This window comes from Zingiber officinale, chromosome 1A (assembly GCF_018446385.1).
Source record: "Zingiber officinale cultivar Zhangliang chromosome 1A, Zo_v1.1, whole genome shotgun sequence".
In the NCBI taxonomy this organism is placed as follows: domain Eukaryota; kingdom Viridiplantae; phylum Streptophyta; class Magnoliopsida; order Zingiberales; family Zingiberaceae; genus Zingiber; species Zingiber officinale.
In genome coordinates, this window is record NC_055987.1 from 188,284,450 (window position 1) to 188,305,616 (window position 21,167).

The following is a 21,167-nucleotide window of genomic DNA, read 5'->3' on the forward strand; positions in this document are numbered from 1 at the left end:
AAATATAATTTTTATAAAATTAGATTTGGATTGAGTTTGAATTAAAATAAATTACTTTTTATAAATGAGTCATTTTGAATCGGGGTTAAATTGAATTTAAATTGTGAATTGATTCAAATTAAATTCAGATCAAACGAGAAATATTAATGAGATCAAGTTTAAGTTTTAATATTCCAATCCATAAATTCATTAATCCGTCAATCCAAATCTGTCAATCTGAATCTCGCATGAATTGTTGACCTTAAGCTGATGGTGTAGGAATTTAGGATGATTGAAATAATTTATAAAATATTATAAATATTTTAAAACGTGAAAAATTTGTCATGTTGATAAATAAATAATCCAATAATTAATAAAACAACTTATGCCAACTCTTGGTAGTATGTTAGCATAAAAAACTTTAAAAAAAATTCTAGATACGAGTATTCGGTTAAAACAGTATAGAATCAAATTAAATAAATTGAAAATCGAATAAATTAATTTTTTAATCAATTGAATTGATTAAATTTTTTAATAAAAATTAAATGAATTAAACTAATAAAATATTAATTAATTTTATTAAAAATTTAATTAATTAAATTAATCAAATTTTTCTGATGGATTAAATTAAAATTGAAATTAAATTTGTTAACTATGATTCAATCATGAAAAAAATTTTCAATTTTTTTCTATTTTAATTTATCCGACTTAACCGAATAAACAATTAAAAATTGAAATCGAATTAATAAAAAATTAATATTTTTGAAAAAAAAAATATCAAAATGGCCTAACCAAATTTTAAAATTTCATAGATTTAACTAAATTTGTTTCACCCCTAACAAATTCCTTCTATATGATATTTTGAATTTTATTTTTCGGTTGAAAAAAACAGAACCAAAATTGCTTCCATTAAATTAATCCATAATTCAATAGAATACACACCACGATGTTATAATGCATTTGAAAGAGCACGATTGGAATTTTTTTCGATGGCTACGAGTCAAACAAAAACAATTGTAGATTTCGTGAGATAGTAACAAAGGAATTTTTGAAAGAAATAGACTGCTACTTTTGAAAAAAAAAAAAAAGTTGATTAGGTTTACATTTTGATAATATTGCGTTTGGAAATTGAAAACTCGATGGTAGCTTCTTATGATCACAAGGGCACAAAGTATTGAAAGGGGAGGACATTATCTAATGCCTAGACATTACTAAATTTCACAAAAATTAAAACTCTATCAGCAACCAGCAAAGATGATTACGCTCATCTAAAATATTTCTCATAGTCCGTCTTTCGATTATGTGAAGGGAGGTAAATTATAAGATCAATTTATAATCGACTGCTAAGTAGCTAGAAATGGGAGAAATTTTTTCCATATAATATATGTCCATCAAAATTAATCTCTACCTCATTATAATAAATCTATCATCCTCTAATAAAAAAAATATCTGATCAATGAAGGATAAGTACTCTAGTTCCCTTATATAAGAATAAGGGAGACGTATAAAATTGTACAAACTATAGGGGTATTAAACTAATGAGTCATACTATGAAACTTTGAGAAAAATAATAGAAAAAAAATTAAGGAAGGAGATCACAGTGACAAAAAATCAATTTGGATTCATGCTGGAAGGTCGACAATAGAAGTTATACATCTTCTTAGACAATTAATTGAAAAATATTAGGAGCAAAAACAAGATCTACACATGGTATTCATTGACTTAGAAAAAACTTATGATAGAATTTTAAGAAAAATTATATGGAGAATTTTAGAAAAGAAAAGTATTAGCGTAACATATATTGGCCTAATTAAGGATATGTATGGAGATGTAACGATCAGAGTAAAGAATTCAGGCAGAGTAACTGAAGCATTTCCAATAAAGATAGGGTTACATCAAGGATCAGCTCTAAGCCCCTATCTTTTTACACTAATTATGGACGAACTCACTGTGCACATTTAAAACACAGTACCGTGGTGCATGTTGTTTGCAGATGATATTATTTTGATAGATGAGACACGTGAAGGAATAAATGATAAGCTAGAATCTTGGAAGAAACACTAGAAGGGAAAAATTTTAAGCTTAGTAGATTAAAGACAGAATATATGGAATTTAAGTTTAACAGTATTAGAAATAATAAAATAATTATTAAGATAGGAGAGGACGAGTTGTCCGGAACCGAGAGATTTAAATATTTAGGATCATTTTTACAAAATGATAGAGGGATTGAGAGATATGTCTTATATAGAATATAAGCAGGATGGGTGAAATGGAGGGGAGCGTCGAATATTTTATGTGGCCGTAAAGTACCTCCTAAACTTAAAGGTAAGTTCTATAAAATCGCAGTTAAAACTGCTATGTTATATGGAGCTGAATGTTGGGCTATGATTCGAGCACATGAACAAAAGATAAGAGTTGCAGAGATAAGAATATTAAGGTGGATGTGTGGACATACGAAGATGGACAAAATAAGAAATGAGAGCACTAAAAAGAAAGTCGGAGTTGCATCTATTGAGGAAAAACTCCGACAGACACGTTTAAGATGGTACGAACATATACTTAGACGACCAATAAATACTCCAGTTAAGCGATATAAAACTATGATAAACATGCATATCAAACGAGGAAGAGGAAGACCAAAAAAAGACTTGATTAGCAACAATAAAATAAGATAAAGTTTATTTAAATATAGATGATGATATAATAGGAGATAGAGCTCAATGACGTAAAAGGATTTATACAACCGACCCCACCTAGTGAGAAAAAGCTTGGTTATTGTTGTTATTGTTATATCATCCTCTAACCAACTAAATATCTCATTATGACTGTTGGGACCGAAAAGTAGCTAGAGGGGGGTGGTGAATAGCTCGTCGTGTGCTCGTGTGCTTTGTTGCTTTCAAGGATGTGCAGCGGAAATACAAAGAAACAAATGCATACAACGCTAACAAATGGATTTTACTTGGTATCCACCTCACAAGAAGTGACTAGTCCAAGGATTCACGCACACACACACCTCCACTAATAAACACTCCTTTTCGGTAACTACCGAAGGCGAAGAAACCCTACAAGACTCTCAATACAAGAAGAAAAGAAAGGGACAAAAGTATAAGCAAAGCTTACAATGAATACAAGAAACCCTAACCCTAGCTTTCTTCTTCTTGCTTTTGATCCGCCTCTTGACTTGGAAGACCTTCTGAGAACCTTCAAGAACTGGCAATCTGGAGCTTAGAGAGAGCTGTGGAGTTGTTGTCGAGGATCTAAGATGAATCGGTGAAGCACTTGGAAAAACTACCGAAGAAGACACACGCCAACAGCCTTTATCTGCGCCAACGGTCGGATCTCGATCGATTGGATTGCTCCCATCGATCGGGGAGGCTTTGGATCGATCCATTGATCGACCCAGAGCGCCTCTATGCTCTCAGGAAATGCCTAGATCGATCAACAGATCGATCCATGGCTTATCGCGATAAATCGCAGCTTCCTAATCGATCCACTGGTCGATTGGGGCCTCTGGATTGATCGGCTGATGGATCCAGCAGGCTTTTGTGCGCTCGCGACTGCCTCCCAATCGATCCACTGATCGATTGGGACGAAGGCTTCTTGCGGGGACTCCCTAATTGATCGGCCGATCAATTGGGCTCCAGCCAATCGATCAGCTGATCGATCCAGCTGCTGGTTTTTGCCCAAAACCAAGTCCCAAGCCCCTCAAACTAACATCCGGTTAACCTTGACCTGTTGGTACATCATGCTTAGCATCTGGTCACCCTTGACCTGCTAGGACTCCCTCACCAACTGTCTGGTCAATCCCTTTGACCCACTTGAACTTTTTTTCGCGTACCAAGTATCCGGTCAATCCCTTGAACTACTTGGACTTTCACCAGATGTCTGGTCAACCTTGACCCATCTGGATTTTCCCCGTGCCTGGCTTCACTTACCAGGACTTCTCATCTGCCTGGCTTCACTCACCAGGACTTCCAACTGCCTAGCTTCACTCACCAGGATTTTCTCACTGCCTAGCTTCACTCACTAGGACTTTCCATCTGCCTAACTTCACTCACTAGGTCTTTCACCTGGCTTCACTCACCAGGATTTTCATATTGCCTAGCTTCACTCACTAGGACTTTCCATCTGCCTAACATTCCAGTTAGGACTTTCCAATCAAGTATCTGGTCAACCTTGACCTACTTGACTTTTTCTTCAACCAATCTAATCAGACCCTGATCAGAGGGGAATTACACCAAACAATCTCCCCAAATGAATAACTGCACATGCACTTGTCCATATTATCGAAGTCTTGTATTGTCAAACATCGAAACTCAAACCAAGACTCAAGCTTGGTCGACCAGGTCAACCTTGACCTATGAGATATTGCACCAACAAGAACACCAACAAATACATATACAAAAACAATGATAATAACATATGCAAGAACTATATCGCCAATTTCTAACTCTCAAATAAACAATTTCATTAAACAAGGACTTTGCCAAAAAAGAGAGTAGTTGCAAACACTGGCAGTAGAAAGATGAACACAAACTTTCGATATAAACTAGTATTGTTGCACGTGAGGGCTGTTTGTCCAAAGGCAGCCACTATCCTCTTCACCCACCTGAGCATCTCAATCTCTTTAGTAGATATTTGGCCACCTTTATAAACAATAAGAAAACTAAAGACCATCGAGATCATGAATGAAGCATGATCCATGCAGAGAAAGAATACAGCAACAAAGAACTAAAAACCCAAAAAGTAGTCAAGAAAAAAGAAGCAGATACATGGAATTGCAGCATGCATGATAAACAAAGTTCAGTACTTAGTGGAAGCTGACAGAAAGACAAGTGAGCACACACAGCTTCAAGCACTCACTCATCATGCAAGAAAGCACCATGGGTGCTCACTCTCTTCTGTCAGCTCTCTACTGCGAAGAACTAACCAAACCACGAGTGCTCCCATTTCAGTCGAGGAGTAGGCCGATTCGATAACTTGGAGGCACTGCAAAGTTTTTCAGTTTGGGGTTCTGTTTTCTGACGTTGAAGGTGCAGCAAGGTGAGGTTTATATAGCGGGGAGAAACAGCCAGGGGTTTCCATCTTTGAATGGAACCAAATTGGGCCACTAGCACTCTATCGATAAGCATTTTTCTACTCTCCCTGTTCTATCTCAAGTCTCAACCTATGCTGTTTAACTAACTGTGTCTGGTCTGCAACGCCATACAGTTTCACTGCACACACCTCCCCCTCACCAATCACATTTCACCTTAAAGTTTAGTCTTTGTAAGCAATCCAAATATAATAAAAAGAAAATCATCACAAAGAAACTTCTTTGTATTTGGGGGAGTTTGGATTTCACATACTGGATACGTATAACCAGTTTGATTGAATGTTTCCATGCGAGAGTAAATATATAAAGATAGTGCCAGCATCAAAAGCCTATGCATACACATACAAAGTACAAACCTTAGCAAAACAAAGACTACTCTAGAAAATAAGTGAGGAAAATGGAATCTGAAGTGAAAAGATAGCATCTGCTATATACAAGTACTTTGTGCTGAGCATGACAAAACAGGGCTAAAAGCATGTCGCATTGGAATTAAAGGAAGCATGGAGATGACTCAAAGGAGAAACTTTGTTCATCCATATCTACAAAAGAAACAGGAAAACGAGTTAAATAACAAAGACAGGTGCTAGTAGAGAGGAATACCTGCATCACCACTCTCTTTATGTCATTTAATTGGGGGAATCTGTTCTTTAGTTAATAAACAAAACAGCTGCACTTGTGATGAGCCGAGTTGTGGTTTGTGGGGTTGAGGCATCCTTCGTTTCATTCCCTGCGATTGGGTGGACTTTGAGTAACCATCACTTTGCATTTTCTGGAGTGCGCAGGAGCGACGGTGGCTGTGTTCCGAATTGATTCCAGGTGATTGCACAAATGCTCTGCATGTAGCAATCAAAGGTGAGTATGACCTAAAGGCCATTTGTTGCTCAGATGACTACCACCCATTCAAAAGATTGATCAAGATTTTCTATCAATCTTTTCATTCTCTATTTGTCTTTCATATCCCCAAGTCAACGCTAGGAAGAAGACAGCTCCCATCCACTTCTTTAAAATCTTACATCTAGTCCTTTCCCTCTCTCGCTTTGTCCTCCCAACAAAATACATCAATTGAGATTCTTGCCTATTTAGTTCATTGATTTTGCTAGATCTTGTTTGATCCTTCATCCATTTATCCTCCACCTCGACCTTCATCAACTTCGCCAGCTATGTTAAATCCTCCCACGACAATGCTGTGCCAAATCTCGACAAAGCCTATGCCAACCTTGCCCGATCTCAATAAAGGTTAAATTCACTTAAGATATTGTCCTCCATGGAATCTCCTACTCACCTTGAAGCAATTATCTGTTTGTCCTCCACAGACAACTAACCAATCCACATCAAAATCTTCAGCTACAGTCCAGTGCAAGTCAATGATCTTCCTAATGTTCTTTATCCTATAAATCCACTTCCTGTGGTGGCATGGACTTCTTAATAGTCGACCCGCGGGTCATCCGAGTTAGTATGTGACGGGTGTTGCCACAATGAGGTCACAGGGTCGATCCTCGGGGCAGTTGAGGAATAAATCCCCGTATTACACCCTGTCCGTCACATGCTCGCTCGGATGCTGCGATTTAACTCCCTCGTGATGGCCTTGGATCCGGTACGGCGAGGGCGCTGGGGTGAGCGTTTCGCCTTTTGCCACAATGGACTTCTTAATAGTCCCCTCGGATGGGTCTAATGGCTAGCGTATGAGGTGTTGTCACAATGAGGTCTGTGGTTCGAATTTCGACAAAGCCGAGGTAAATACCTCCCTTATGTGCTAGTCACTATTCCAAAGGCTAGTAGCCACCCGTGATTTACCTCCTCCGTGTTGACCCTGAGACGGGTTGGCAGGGGTGCTGGGGACAAGCGTATTCGTCTTTTGCCACAATGGACTTGCTTCTTAATAGCAAAATCATGGGTGAACTAACATATCCTTTTAAGGTCAGGTATCCATAACATATCCTTTTAAGGTCAGGTATCCATTTCTTTGAGGTACTAACTGAAGATGTGCCGAAACAGAGTTTACCAGAATAAATAAGTAGAAACCATCTCAAAGAAAATTAATAACCCTTAGTTTATGTACAAAGTACTAATCCTTTTGGGCATTTAAGAGATTACCAAATTCAAGTTGAATGGTCATTATGTGCAGAAGATCTCCAGACTGAAGTATATGTGGAGAAGAGTGCAATCCTGCTTCTTTTGTAGAAATCAATTAAGCCATGTATCCTATCCATATTTGAGCATGTTAGACATGTTAGGTCACGATCTAATCATGCGAGTCATATTATTCAACTGTCTCTGCATATACGTATCAGAGATCATATCTAAGCTTCTCTTGCTCAAATTGGATAAAAGTGGTAGCAGTATGCAGTCAGCCAATCTCCACACAATGATCACAAAACACAATCAATTATACGTGAAATATAATTTTTGTAATTCATAGGGTCTATCTATGGTAAAGCACAATCAGTTGGACCAAATCATAACTATGCCATGGCAGTATTGTTGACTACAGATATGCAACTGTCAACTTTCTCAAAATCCAAAATTGTCAATTGTGATCCCTGTCAAAATGTTGTGTTTTGTGGTACTTTGACATGTGAGAGAAATGGTTTGGTGAATGATTTGCCAAGGCAGGAACTGAAATGGCAGTATGTGATAATCAACTACAATCAACATTACATATAATTCAGTGTCTCACAAAAGAACCAAGCATGCTGATATTGACCTTAAATTTTTGAGAAACAAGCAACTTAAGGAAATTTGTATCACTTTATTGTCCAATGATTAGTTGGCAGATAAGTTTATCAAATCCCAGAGAAGTTGTTATGCTGTGACTCTATTAAGCTTCAAAACTCCAACTTGGGAAAGAGCTTTGAGACTATATATATATGTACGAGGAAAAGTTCAAGAAACTAGATCAGAAAAGCTAAAGTTTTGCCCAAATCAATCAATCTTGTTTTCTTTACCAGTGTATGTGCAATCAAGGAGATGAATAAGCATCAAGTGTCAAGGACTGTTCGAAAATACAACACAAATTTCTCCAAGAAACAAATCAAGACTACCCAATCTCTAGTAACACAATAACAGAAACAAGTTACATGAGCAGCGCAAGGCATTGAGACTATATATATATGTACGAGGAAAAGTTCAAGAAACTATATCAGAAAAGCTAAAGTTTTGCCCAAATCAATCAATCTTGTTTTCTTTACCAGTGTATGTGCAATCAAGGAGATGAATAAGCATCAAGTGTCAAGGACTGTACGAAAATACAACACAAATTTCTCCAAGAAACAAATCAAGACTACCCAATCTCTAGTAACACAATAACAGAAACAAGTTACATGAGCAGCTCAAGGCATTGAGGTGACCATGCGAAGGGGCACAGGGATAACTCACATCCTACGATTATGCTATTCAGACAAAATATTCTTGAGCCAAAAGTAAGCGGTGGAAAGGCTTCGACTGTTCATTCAGAGACTTTGGTTCGTGCCGGCTTCCTCAGGCGAACCTTGCTCGGATTTCTCCAAGGACAGTTGGGAGCAGCCATGAGAGCCGAAACAATCACAATCTTTTCAAGTGCGCCGTCCTGGCTTTGCTTGTTGACGCCGAGCACGTCATCCTTTCCCCTTTTCACATTTGGATTACTAGGGTTAGCATCACGTCCAGAGCCAACAGGGAAGCGTCGTATTGGCGACGCGAGGTTCCTCCGCCGGTCAAAATCGTAACTTTCATGTGTCGATCGATCCCCAGAAGCAGTGGCCTCCGTCTCATCGGTGCCCGGAGGACGCGGGACGGCCTCCACCTCCGGGACGTCGTTCGGGGAGGACGGCTCGGGATTGGAGGACGTAGGAGGGTGATCAACGGACGGGCCGCATCCCTTCGGAAAGTCTCGTACGGCGGAGACGCTACTCCGCCGCCTAGGGCCGCGGCTGGTATGCTTGGTTCCCATCCGATGTTGCGAGACGATGAACCCTAGCCTCTAATTCAGAATTGAAAGCGACGAACGACGGAGAGCGAGCAGCTTGCCTGCGGAACCTTCTATATCAAGCATCGAATGGCCCATCTGCCGGGTCACGGCCCAGCTGCTAAAATCGTGCTTAGTCAGAATCACACTTGGGCTTGCGCCAAGTGACAAGTTCACAATTTTTTTGTAATGGATCCCTGCCCGTTTAGGAGGTCACAATTTTTTTGCAGCTGCTAAAATCCCTGCCCGTTTAGGAGGTCACAATTTTTTTGCAGCTGCTAAAATCCCTGCCCGTTTAGGAGGAGGGCAGATCCTTTAGTTCGTAAATTATGGATCAAGAAATAATCCATTATATATATATCTTTGATTTGAATAGATCCCACTTATTTAAATATGGGATCCATCCAAATCAAAGGTCATCATCAGTGGATCATCTCTTAGTCCACAATTTGCGAATCAGAGGGTCTCTGTTGATTTAGGAGGTCAGATCCTCTGTTTCAGAAAATTTTAAATCAGAAAAGGTCATGTCCGTTCATTGGTTTGAATAAACTAGATTCTATCTATTAAATAGGTGGATTCAATTCGAATGAAGAGGATCTCTGCCCTAACCCAAATTATAAGATAGAAAGATGATGAATTTTAAGAGGATCATAATTGATTATGGCTGAATCATCATTACAATCTAGCGAAAGATTGACCGTGGCATTATTAAGAATTATACGTGCTAAAAAAAAGTACATAAATTATTCGACCCACAAAAAAAAAAATTAGCACGTAAATTACAAAACCAATCAAACCGTGCCGACTGCCGATCGTACTTTCAATAGATAGAGCTTACGGCGGAGCTGTTCCATGGAAGAGGCTGTGAGCAATGGCATCTCTCGCCTGCGCTGCGCCGGCGGACCTGACGCCGCTCACGCTCAGCATATCGTAGTCCTCCAGCGGGAACCCGAGCAGCTCCTCCCCCATCTCCTCCCGCGTCATCTCGCACAGGTTGTGCAGCACGCAGCAGGCGCCGATCACCAGCGGCAGGTCCTGCAGCTTCACCTCCGTCCTCTGCCGAAGGCACCCCCACCGCCCCTTCAGCCGCCGGAACGCCTCCCTCGCCACCGCAGTCATCGCCGCGGCCCTCTCGTTGAACGTGTGCTGGACCCACGTCAGGTTCCCCTGCGCGTTGGGCGTGTCACATTCCAATTAGCCAACGGTTTTGGCCCTTCCTCGTATTTTACCGTATTTTAGTTTTATAATTATCAAATTGATTTTGCCAAAAAATTTGATTCAATTTTGGTGTCTTGGGATACCTACCTGGACGTACGGCACCAGCAGCCAATCAAGAAGCGGGTAGCTTGCGCCGCCTACGATCCAGTAGGCGCCGCCGAGCATCCCTCCGTTCCCGCGCTGGTACAGCGCCGAATTCTCCAGCACCTGTTCGTCGGCCATTGATCCCGGCCACCCGATGAATACGTCGGTGAAGATGCCGTCGGGGTCCACCACCCCCTGCAGCGTCACGGTGTAGCTCGTCCTCTGGTTCCGTTCCGTGAGGCGGCGGTTGAAGTAGGCGGCCGCGTTCTCCCGCGGCGCCGTCACGGGGATGTGGGTGGTGTACATCGACCCCACGACGCCGGAGATCCCTCCGGAAATCGTCTCGAACCTTCCCACGGCCTCCGCCCCGCGCGCCGGGTCGGGCCACGCTAGCATCCCCTGCATCAGCACCACGCGGATGGCGGTGCACACTTCGACGACGAGCTTGTGGCAGGTGGAGATGCCGAGGCCGAAGCGGCGCGAGACGAGGCGGAGCGACTCGCCGGTGGCGAGGCGCCACACGCACACGGCGACTCGCTGGCGGACCGGGATGGCGGCGCGGAGCGCCGTGTCCTCCTTCGCGACGGCGGAGCCGAGGGCGTCGCAGAGGAAGTCGAAGGTGGCGCGGGACATGCGGAAGGCGCGCCGGAACTCTGCCTCCGGGAGCTCCGGGGAGTTGTGGCGGTCCCACCAATCACAGGACCGTTCCCTGACCCACACTCTCCGGTGCGGCGGCGGCGGCGTCGGCGACTCATCGTTGGCGTCCATGGGATCGAAGAGTTAGTAGGATCGATCAACAACATAGCAGTTTTAAATATGATCCGGCGAGGGAACGGGGAGGCGGCCAGCACAGCAGCAAGAGCACGCGTTTGGGTCGTGAACTCGACCGCGGCTCACGCGGGGTCGTGGACCGGGTCGGAGATGGCTCGGACCGTACGATCTGGACACGGTTCTTCATCGAACCGTCCGCTTTGGAATAGAATAATGGACGGCCCCCACCACAGGTTGGACGGCAGGTGGGTCCGCGCGTTGACTCGACTCGGGAGCGTTCATATATGCTGTGGACGACACGTGGAGTTGACTCACGAGCGGTCGCAGCCGAGAGCTCCTGGCTGCGACAGTAGGACTGAAGACTTTATTCCTTGATCGAATTAAAGGCACTTTCTTCAATTAACGGCATCACCAACCAATAAGGCGATTGATTTCAGACTCTCTCGTGCATTATATTATTTATCTTTGAATTAAATTTGTCAAGTTTTTTAAATAAAAAGGGAAATAAAACTCATTTAACTCATTTTAAAGTGGAGATTGTTTTGAGCGGGCTCGGTGCGCCGAGAGGGACTCGTGCGCGCCCTCGAACATAAATTAGGGGAAAAGAAACGATGTCGGCAGACGGGGAAACAGCGGACGGTGGATCTGCTCCGCGCTGCTTCTGTTTGCGGTCAGATTTTGCTGCAAGAGGGAGCGCACGCCATTGGCGTTGACTACTATCGAAGTCAACGAATGTGGATGCGGGAGGGGAGAAGAACAGTTGTGTGTGGACGCACGAGGCTAATTAATTAGCCATCCGCACATGGAAGTCGTTTCTTCGTATTTAATTAGAAGGACCGATCAACTTGTTGAATGCCTGATCGGGCCGATCGGCTAGAACAGTGCTCGTATCAAACAACAACCCAATTGATTTAAGGAATGTCCGATCAAATAGTACAACTATCGATCGGGTTGAACCAGGGATTGCATCAATCATGATGTTTACGGTCCCGATCAAAAGGTTCTATAGTTAGTCGGCTGAGCAAGGTTTGTATTGACCGTGGTCGTGATTTCGAGTGTCCTGTCATTTCTTATGTTGACCGCCACCTCATCTTTGTTCATCTTATGTTGACTTCTTCATCCCACGTGGAACCATACGGTTTCCTAAATAAAGATTCACAGACTAAGTTTGTGGAAACTGTATCAGAAGATTTAGAATCTCTACAAAGAAAACAACAAGATTCCTGTGGAAAACTGAAACTACAGCTCTTCCCAATAGATGAAAAAACTAAGGAAATCTTGGAACAGGTAAACGTTAGACTTCAAGGTAAATGATTTGTGCTAGTGTTATACTGCTAATTCCATGTTTACAAGGAAAAAGGAGTACTTTCTTTTGCTCAATAAACATCATGTTATTATTTTTTTTCAGTTTGTAACATGATGCTGCTTTAACATTTTAACGTTACAGGACAGTGGCAACCCTTATCTAGAATCGACCTTAACAACTAGGAAGAAAATATCATCAGTAGTGAAACATCTCAACAATAAGTGGGGGAGCTAAAAATTGGCATCAGGAAAGCTTATGCTTTTTCCAAATAACGTTTGGCTGGATAATCTAGCTGACAGCAGAAACTGGACTTTGGAATATTCAAATCTCACTGCAGCTGATGTACATGCTTCTCTTGGTAACCCTACAGCCTTTCGTTTGAGGTTTGACAGTTACAGGTACCTTGTTATATGTGTTTTATCCTCCCTAGTATTTCTTATCCATTTTCAATACTGATATAGTGTCTTCTTTGTGTGTGCGCGCGCGCGCGCGCGTGGCATCTCCAACACTAGCTTGTCTGATATCTTAAGAAAGAGAAATGATAACGATATTAAGATTTGTTCTGTATCAAGTAAAGAGCATGGACAATGCCTTACAGATAATTCAGTAAATCAGACCGTCCAAGCACCGATATCAGAAAAGGTAATCGAGAATGTGGTAATATTCAATGTTCTTTTGGTTCTGTATATTCAATGTTCTCTTCTTTTTATAACATGAACATGGTTGACTAGAATAATTTGAAAACCATCAATACATCATGGATTGACTGTGTATCCGGAATTAGCTTTGGAGCCATATTTTCTGAAGTTTCAGACACTCACAATCAATCCTGATCATCCATCACATTCTCAGAATTCAGTTCTTCACCAAATTCCCATTACTTGTGATTCCTTTGATACTGCCATCGCTGCACTTATCCGTAGGCATCAATCTAGTAACCCATCCAGTTGAATGGCGCCTCCTTGCATCTTGGAAGCTGAAGAAACATGCCATCCGTTTCCTTTTACAAAGGCTGCTCCCTCAAGTCTTGTTTCATACCAATATGGTAATCTTGAGTTTCTGTTCTCACTTTGTTCTTATTCAGGATGCTTGATGCACATTATTAACTGATGAAGCACTAAGAACTGTTTGTAATACCAAATCTGCAGCTAGAATCTCAGGTGCAGGTATCCTTGGCCCATAATTATCCTGCACCAGCTACTAATCCTAAGCTGCATGATGTAACTACGGATGCTTGTGCTGCGCCCAAATCTGGTTTGCAGTTCAATTCCCTGGAAAGGCTTACTGAAGACCTAAATGCACATGCAGAGTTACAAACAGATGTTCAACATAATGAAAGCAACCAATTTGGTGGAATCTATTTTCATAACAAACTATGCCTGACTCATAAGCTTATATTACATTTTTATCAATCTGTGATTTGCAGCCTGATCCATTGGGTCCCTTAGAGATTGTTGTTGCACCGAGCAATAAAAAGATGAATGATGGTGAAAGTCAAACCATTGGTCTTGATGGACTTATTACAAGCAACATGGATGCATTTCAGATCTTTTCAATTTTTTGATGTGGAAATGTGATCCAGTTCTACACTCTTGGAATCACAGAAACAAAGCATTCGACCACTCTAGGACTGCTACAATAACATAAGTATGAGATCATCATTGGTGATGTGAACCATCCACACAAGAAGCCTCATATTGTAGATTTACATGACAAATTGTTCATAGAACTACTTGCATAACTATTGTTGAAGGTTGTAGTTCTGTCTTCTGTTGCACAGGAGTGACCAATCCCCAAAATGTTGTTCAGTTCGCCTCCGATCACCTCCTTCATGTCCATGGCTGGTGTTGTAGAAGATTTTGTTAAGGGCTGTGTTTTGCCCAATGCCACCCTCAATTGCAAGAAATGAAAATTCACAATAGCGGAGGTCATCCAAAGATTTTTATCCAACCATCATGCTTCCAAATGAAATGATTTTGATAGCAAGAAATGAGCTAAGCTGAGTGCACTAACACAATTGTCTTTAATCCAACATGAAAGAGAAGATAAACATAAAAACGGTATAATGCTTGAGTTACAACATTCAGATAGCCTAAGAGATGGCTAAGTTGGAACTCAAGCAAAGCTGCCATCCTAAGCTTTGAGAACAGCTTTGTGAACCATGGTTTCCTTGTGAATCTGGTGGCAACTCTTCTCAACAAGATCAAGCAGCTTCTCCAAATTAGTTGCCCATGAATTAAGTACGTCATTACTATCCTTTGCCGTCTGAAAACTCACAATTCCCATGGGCCTGTCAATCTTCGCAACTAAGGCTTTCGATACTACCATATCAGATAGATGCTTCTCCGCCTCCTGAATCACAGAAGATGCTTCAGATCAGGCATTACATCAAAGAGAGAATTATACTATTGAAAACCATAACAACAGCAAATAAACTGCAGGATAAACATCCTGTTAAAAAAAATACTAACAAATGTCTACCATATCCACATAAACATTAATACATACTTTCTTCAGGAATAAAAGCACAGGTCTTTATGCACTCTTGATGAATGCCTATCAATGTTTTGGGTTGCATATAATCATTGTCTAGCTACTTGATGTGCAATTTGTGTCTAAACGCGAAGAGTCGGTAATAGAGCCATTGCTAGTTGGCATCTTTGCATGTGGTATTCTGATCTAACCATTTTAGTTGATTTCACACTAGCATATTCCTTTCCTGACGTGTAAGTAGGAGGTACACATATTTGTTGCATATATTTTGAAGATACATTGCATATTTTGAGGATCTATACATATTTGGGCCTTTTTTAGTGTTGTTTCCTTTTTATTATATACTTAGTTTCTCTTGCTGTTTTTTTGAAAAATGTGAGAGCTCTATCAATTTTCATTATACGGATTTATTTATCTTGTTGGTTTTAGAATGATACAGGCATGATTATGTTGTGAATTTTGTGTGAACATTCACTGTCTATGTTTCTTGTGGGATATAAATAAAGGGCAGTGTTGTATAGCACTTATCGAAAATTCATTTAGGCCCAAGTGGGTCTCAAATAGATTATAATCCAATCATGGGAGCTGTTGCATGCTTTGGTAGTGAAAATTGAAATCAGATCTACTCAAGACGTGATATTAACTATGGATATTTTAATCACTATGAACCTGCAGCAATTTTATTTCTCAAATTTTATCATTTGACTGGAGATGCTCATGAATAATAGTATTTTTATTTTGCTTTTTCTGATCATCCTATAAATTTTATCTCTGTTTCCTACTGTAGAAGAATCTGAACTCCAGTTCCTATTGTAAGTGAAATAATTAAAAAAAAAAACACTGTTGCCTAGTATTGATAACCAAACATGAAGGCATTCAAATACAATTTGAAGACAAATAAGTGCAACAAGATGGGCTTTTCTAAAAAAAAAATTGTTTATGCAATAGAATGTCTAGCAAATGAGTTAAAGTAAAAAGAAAATAGAGCAACTTTAACTTAGGTAATAACCAAGAACCAAACCTGTAGAGTGAGGCATAGTAAACCAGAGAGCCTCTGTAAGGTAATCCTCGAATAGTACTTGGAGACAACCAATATATTCTGGAACAAGAGAAAATTAATAATTCTTAACACCAAAAGAATGTTGAATATGCAACACAAAATATAGTAGTCATTAGGAATAAGGTACGTGTTCAATGATCCTCAGTTTTAGATCTTCCGCAGCCTTTGGAACCAAAGACCCACCAAGAAGATTCTTCTCAGTTTCAAACTCATTCTTGTAAGTCTCCCAAAGATTTGCCCAATGAATAACCTCCATTGTCACTAGCTGCTTCAACAAAAAGCTAGCATGGTGGACAGCAAAGGAAATAAGCACATGAGATTATAGAAGTGAATAATCTAGCCAATAGAGATAAACAACCAAACATATCCCTACCGAAAGTTGGGAAGTTCAGAAAGGTTTTTATCTTCTAGAGTAGAGTTGAGAAGACTCGACTGCATAGGATCATGTGGCGATAACACCAAGTACCAGCAAATTTTTCTTAGCACCTACATAAGGAGTATGCATAAGAATAAATCTAATACATTGTCCAAGGAAACCCCCCAAAAAAAAATACCGGAGTCCATTTTGCTGGGTCTTCTTTTACAGATGGAATGTCATATATTGCCTTGTAACTCCGGCAAATCTCTAAATAATCATTATGATGAGAATGGTAGCTGCACCAGGGGTCAAGTAAAAAATCTAAGATTAGTTATTCATTAAATATGCATGATGCAAAAACAAAACGACAAATTTGAGGGGAACTGACTAGCTTCCTTAGGAGCAATTTAAATACACTTCAGGAAGCATTGTTAGGCAGAAAAAGAATTTCAATATTTATGCAAGAAAAATATCCAAGTTTTCCTATTCGAGGAATCTCCTTGACAGGTATACAACAATCAATTTTCACAAATACAAAAGATTCACTAGTCAACTCCAAATAATCAACTACAAATCCAAGTACCGCATTAAGTTTATGCAGAAAAACTATTAAAATATTTGTGGATAATTATATTTTCTTATTTAATAAATAATAATAATGATAATGACTAGCTAACTGGAAGAGAATTTCTTATAGCTGATAAAAGTTTTCCTAAAGTGTGCCCCAGGTTTGTTGTTGCAATTCCAAAAAAAAGGTATACACAAATATGATTATCACATCATGAACACACACTTTATTAATTTGTGATTAACCTACAAGTGCTAAAACAAATTGATCTATACTAAATATCATATTTCTTCTAAAAAAGTTGAGCACCTTCAATGACCTTTTTAAATATAGAACCAGATGAGCATGTTCTAGAGGATCTCAACTTAGTACATTTGTTCCATGCATGTGAGAATACCATAGTATTCTGTAAAGTTTGGATCAAGATCCACAACACAGAAAAATGTTCTCCAACATTTATGGGCCAGCCAAGAAACTTGTAACAAATTACTAGAAATGCTTTCATGAATTGAAAGACTCATTTTATGAAAAAGCACAAAAACTATTATACCAATTTATTTAACAAGCAAGTGGAGTTACCCAATCATAAGTTCATAGTAGATCCGCTTCAGCTCCAATAGGGAAGGTATATCTGCAGGGGCCTCTTCCACAACACTGTCCCCTTCCTTTGGCTTCTTTTTTTCCTTTGAAGCATCTGCATCAAACACTCGAGGGCTGATTTTTCTTGACAAAATTTGGGCACGCATATAATCCTGGCGGTCTAAGCACAACCGAACCTGAATTTGTTTTAGGTATAATGTTATAAGCAACAAAGCTTATGCTAATAACTGGTATTTAATTATTAATGTGAAGAAACTATTGTAATCTCATACTTGTTCAAGAATGAAAGCAATTTTCTCTGTTTTAGCCATTGCCCCAAATGTCTCCACCTAAGAAAAACACCATGAAAAATAAATAAGTAATTCTGCAGGAAATAATTTACTTGAATAAGAAGAGGATTCCAATTATGCCTCTACTTACAGCAATTTCTTGCATCAAATCAGCAGCCTCAGCAATAAGGCCTTGCTCTTCTTTAATCTTTGCAAGTCTTTTAATTAAACGAGCTCTCTCTATCTCAACATATATCTATGAGGGGGTTAACAAAATAGCTTTTCAGTACTAGTGAAGGATGTTGCAGGTCAATCAAATAAGCATAATGACATTTAGGTCCATGGTCGGATCATTTACCTTCCCAGCAGAGACATTGTTCAAAGTTTGGATTAACTCTATGCGGGCATCAACATCAGGTGTATCGTCAATATAATGCATTGCCTTTTGCACCATGGCAGTTACAGCCTGTATCAAAAAAGAAGAAAAATGAATATATAATGTCAGTTACAGTTATGAAGCCATCAGTGGCTTATTTCCATCATATGAATGGATATAAAATAATCAAAGATTCATTCAATTGCATTCAACAAGTTAATAATCAAAAATAAGTGCAAAGGAAAATTTAGGTATCCAGAAAAAATAGGGATATGGAGAAGCAAATTGAAACAAATATAATTTACAGCACAGGTAACCTAGGTTATTTCCTGAATGGGGTAAGGGAAAAAAAACAGAAGGTTTAGAAACAAGAAAGAACCAGACTAAAAAATAGCAGGTCGAACCATCACACAATTTTCACATTTTGCATCATAATACAGATGTTGTAGAATGTGAGGAAGCAGGTTTTCATGCATTTGATATTCGAGATTAATGAAAAAAAATGGATAAAATATGTTCTTATAATAAGATTTGGGTCTTCATAACCTGCAGCTTCATTCAAGTGATCCTTGGACATGTGATGTGACTTTATAAAGAAAAACATCATTATTATTATAGAGACCCACTGTTGATAGGAATAACTTATGTACCAAGTTGGATTGCAACAACCATATTAAGTATCATCACAGTAGAAGCTTGCTGGCTTGTTGCACAGCCGCACAGGTTGTGTTGGAATTTACAAAATAGCCATTGCAATTTTATTTACCGTTGTGATAAGGTCTGATCCATTTTGCTACATGCTAGATCCTCTACCAATAATGCTTCTCTCTTATCGGAGAACAGTCTTGCAAAAGGAGGACATGCTCACACCTATTATTGTTTTGTAACAATTCATATGAAAACAACTAAATAGCATAATTATTGCATTTAGCAAACAAGAAGCAACAAGCAATGAAGAGTAGGTACATATGTTATCTCAAATGTTTTTTTTAAAAAAAAACAACCCCAAAAACACATAATCTGAGAACTACAGCTTGCAAGGGAAAAAAGAAAATCAAACAATCCACTAATTACCAAGTCAAATGATGTGAACTTTGAACCTGAATTAAACATTGTTTGTCACTCTCAGACATAGGTTTATGATGTATCCTAATTGATATATGTTATATTATTACAAATAATCAAAGAAATCGAAGACATGCCTGCTTAAGTTGCCCTCTTCGCTTTGACAGAAGAACAATTTGATCATTCAGTGTCTTCCATGCGCGCGCTTTATAGCAAAGTTCCACAATATCAACAACAGCTTTCTTCGTTCCAGCCACATCACCAGCAAGCCTCATTTGCTTCTCCACATTCAACAAAGCATCTATAGCAACATCTAGGTTTTCTTCCTGCATTGAGAAAGCTCTTAGCGCACAGTGCTTGCACAAAGCAAGGCAAAATATCTAGTTACAAACGCGATGCCCTTTATCTTAGAGACATCGTAGTCTCGTAGGCATGTCTATCTCGGATAAATTTATCAAAAAAAAAAAAAAATGCATATATCAACAAGATCAAATGCGCCATACTAGCAACGTTAATTTTTTTAGCATACTTGAAGAGCTAAAGAAAAAAAAACAGATCTAAAACCGGCTTCTCCTCAATTTCTTCCCGAGCAAGCAACCCTAGAAAAAAAACTAAAAGCAACCAGTGACGACAGAAGAGACGATTCACCATCGTAAAAAATCAAACGGTGCCGCAATGAGAAAACCTAAGTAACAAATTCCAATTGAAGCGACCAGCAAGAATAATTTAAACGATTGAGCGAAAAAAAAAAGGAAAGAAAAGTTCAAATTTCAATGACAAGGATTAGATCGAGCGATCGACGAGCATCTCACCGTATTCGCGGCCATTTTTTGGGTATTGACCAGAACTGCCAAAGTGAGAGAGAGCGAGGAGAGGAGCAGCGTGCCTCAAGTTTAGCTTTCTCCGGCGCCGGCTTCGATGTACGCCTCCTTACGGTGCCGATCGCATCGCATCGACCTCCATCGCTTAATACTCCATTGGTCACATGTAGAGCCGTTGGATCAACATCGTGCAGTGAAAGATGAGTCAGACTGTCAGAGCCGGCCCTGTAACGTCCCGGCAACGAACCGGAGCAGCCCCGTTGGATCAAAATCGTGCGGTGAAGCGACGAGGATGAGGTTTCCAGTAACGAACAGGATCAGCCGTTGGATCAACATCGCGCGATAACAAATGAGGATGCGTTATGTGAAGTAACCAAACCTGAACGATCAAATTAATATCGCTACTGGGGAGGAGTGACCACCAAACGTCCACACATTTCCGACAACAAACCATCCACCAAAAAAGCAATCCAAGCCCATCTTGAAATGATCAAAAAGTGCATTAATCCTGAAAGAAAAAGCAATTCACAAAACAGATGTGTATCCAATCTGATCATTGATTTCTTAACTTGGACCTTGGTTTGTAGAATTTGGATCAATGATCCGTTATGCTTGACAAGTACACTATTTTCTTGCTATAAGAATTTACATTTTTAGGCCATATCCATAGTGTGCCAATGAATTGGGGATGGCAATTACAAGTTTAAATTTTATTTTGTTTAAATTTGGCATTATGTAATATGTATTAACTTCCAATACCTATTGTTCCTATGAAGATTTTATATTTTGCATCATCTTAATGTCACAAAATATTCAAATATATTAATATGGTAAATATATGAACAATATAATATTATACATATTTGATCCGGTGGTAAGGCCGGACCCGCTCAGCATAAGGGTCAATGACACGATGGTGCTCAAAGTCAAGACGGTCAACACCCCGATAGTCATCGTTCGATCGGAAGTAATAGAACTCGACCGAACATCAATACAGCTTGGCTCTAGACCGAGCTTCCGATGCTCAGATGATCAAGTATCAACGAATCCAAATGCTGAGCGGCCAATCTGCTCGGGCTTACCTGAAATCTCAGAACCAACAGAGTGGAGTCACAGCCGAGCGGACAATGGAAGGATGACCGAGCGGATCTCTCGCTCGGC

The 21,167-nt window shown here is 39.8% G+C and overlaps 2 protein-coding genes across 2 annotated transcripts; both read right to left on the bottom strand.

The window, feature by feature from the left end:
* Positions 1-9,647: 9,647 nt before the first annotated feature.
* Positions 9,648-11,111, bottom strand: LOC122038758 (protein ANTAGONIST OF LIKE HETEROCHROMATIN PROTEIN 1-like). Its single transcript, XM_042598682.1, has 2 exons — positions 10,323-11,111; positions 9,648-10,184 (listed from the first exon to the last, which is right to left on the bottom strand). Exons 1-2 carry the CDS (start codon positions 11,085-11,087, stop codon positions 9,852-9,854), a joined length of 1,098 nt encoding a protein of 365 aa, XP_042454616.1. The 5' UTR covers positions 11,088-11,111; the 3' UTR covers positions 9,648-9,851.
* A 3,241-nt stretch (positions 11,112-14,352) lies between these two features.
* Positions 14,353-20,165, bottom strand: LOC122038759 (26S proteasome non-ATPase regulatory subunit 12 homolog A-like). The gene is made up of 11 exons (XM_042598683.1): positions 19,998-20,165; positions 19,323-19,511; positions 18,103-18,210; positions 17,896-18,000; positions 17,748-17,804; positions 17,455-17,651; positions 16,504-16,603; positions 16,323-16,435; positions 16,077-16,230; positions 15,911-15,988; positions 14,353-14,748 (listed from the first exon to the last, which is right to left on the bottom strand). The coding sequence occupies exons 1-11, from the start codon at positions 20,010-20,012 to the stop codon at positions 14,530-14,532; spliced, it is 1,335 nt and encodes a 444-aa protein (XP_042454617.1). The 5' UTR covers positions 20,013-20,165; the 3' UTR covers positions 14,353-14,529.
* Between the last annotated feature and the right edge of the window lie 1,002 nt (positions 20,166-21,167).

Excerpts from the sequence above, each read along its gene's own strand:
- LOC122038758 (XM_042598682.1), bottom strand. The coding sequence starts at position 11,087 with ATGGACGCCAACGATGAGTCGCCGACGCCGCCGCCGCCGCACCGGAGA. Across the intron at positions 10,185-10,322 it reads TGCTGGTGCCGTACGTCCAG|GGGAACCTGACGTGGGTCCA; the intron begins GTAGGTATCCCA and ends CCCAACGCGCAG.
- LOC122038759 (XM_042598683.1), bottom strand. Across the intron at positions 15,989-16,076 it reads AACTGAGGATCATTGAACAC|AATATATTGGTTGTCTCCAA; the intron begins GTACCTTATTCC and ends CTCTTGTTCCAG. Across the intron at positions 14,749-15,910 it reads TACTATGCCTCACTCTACAG|GAGGCGGAGAAGCATCTATC; the intron begins GTTTGGTTCTTG and ends TCTGTGATTCAG.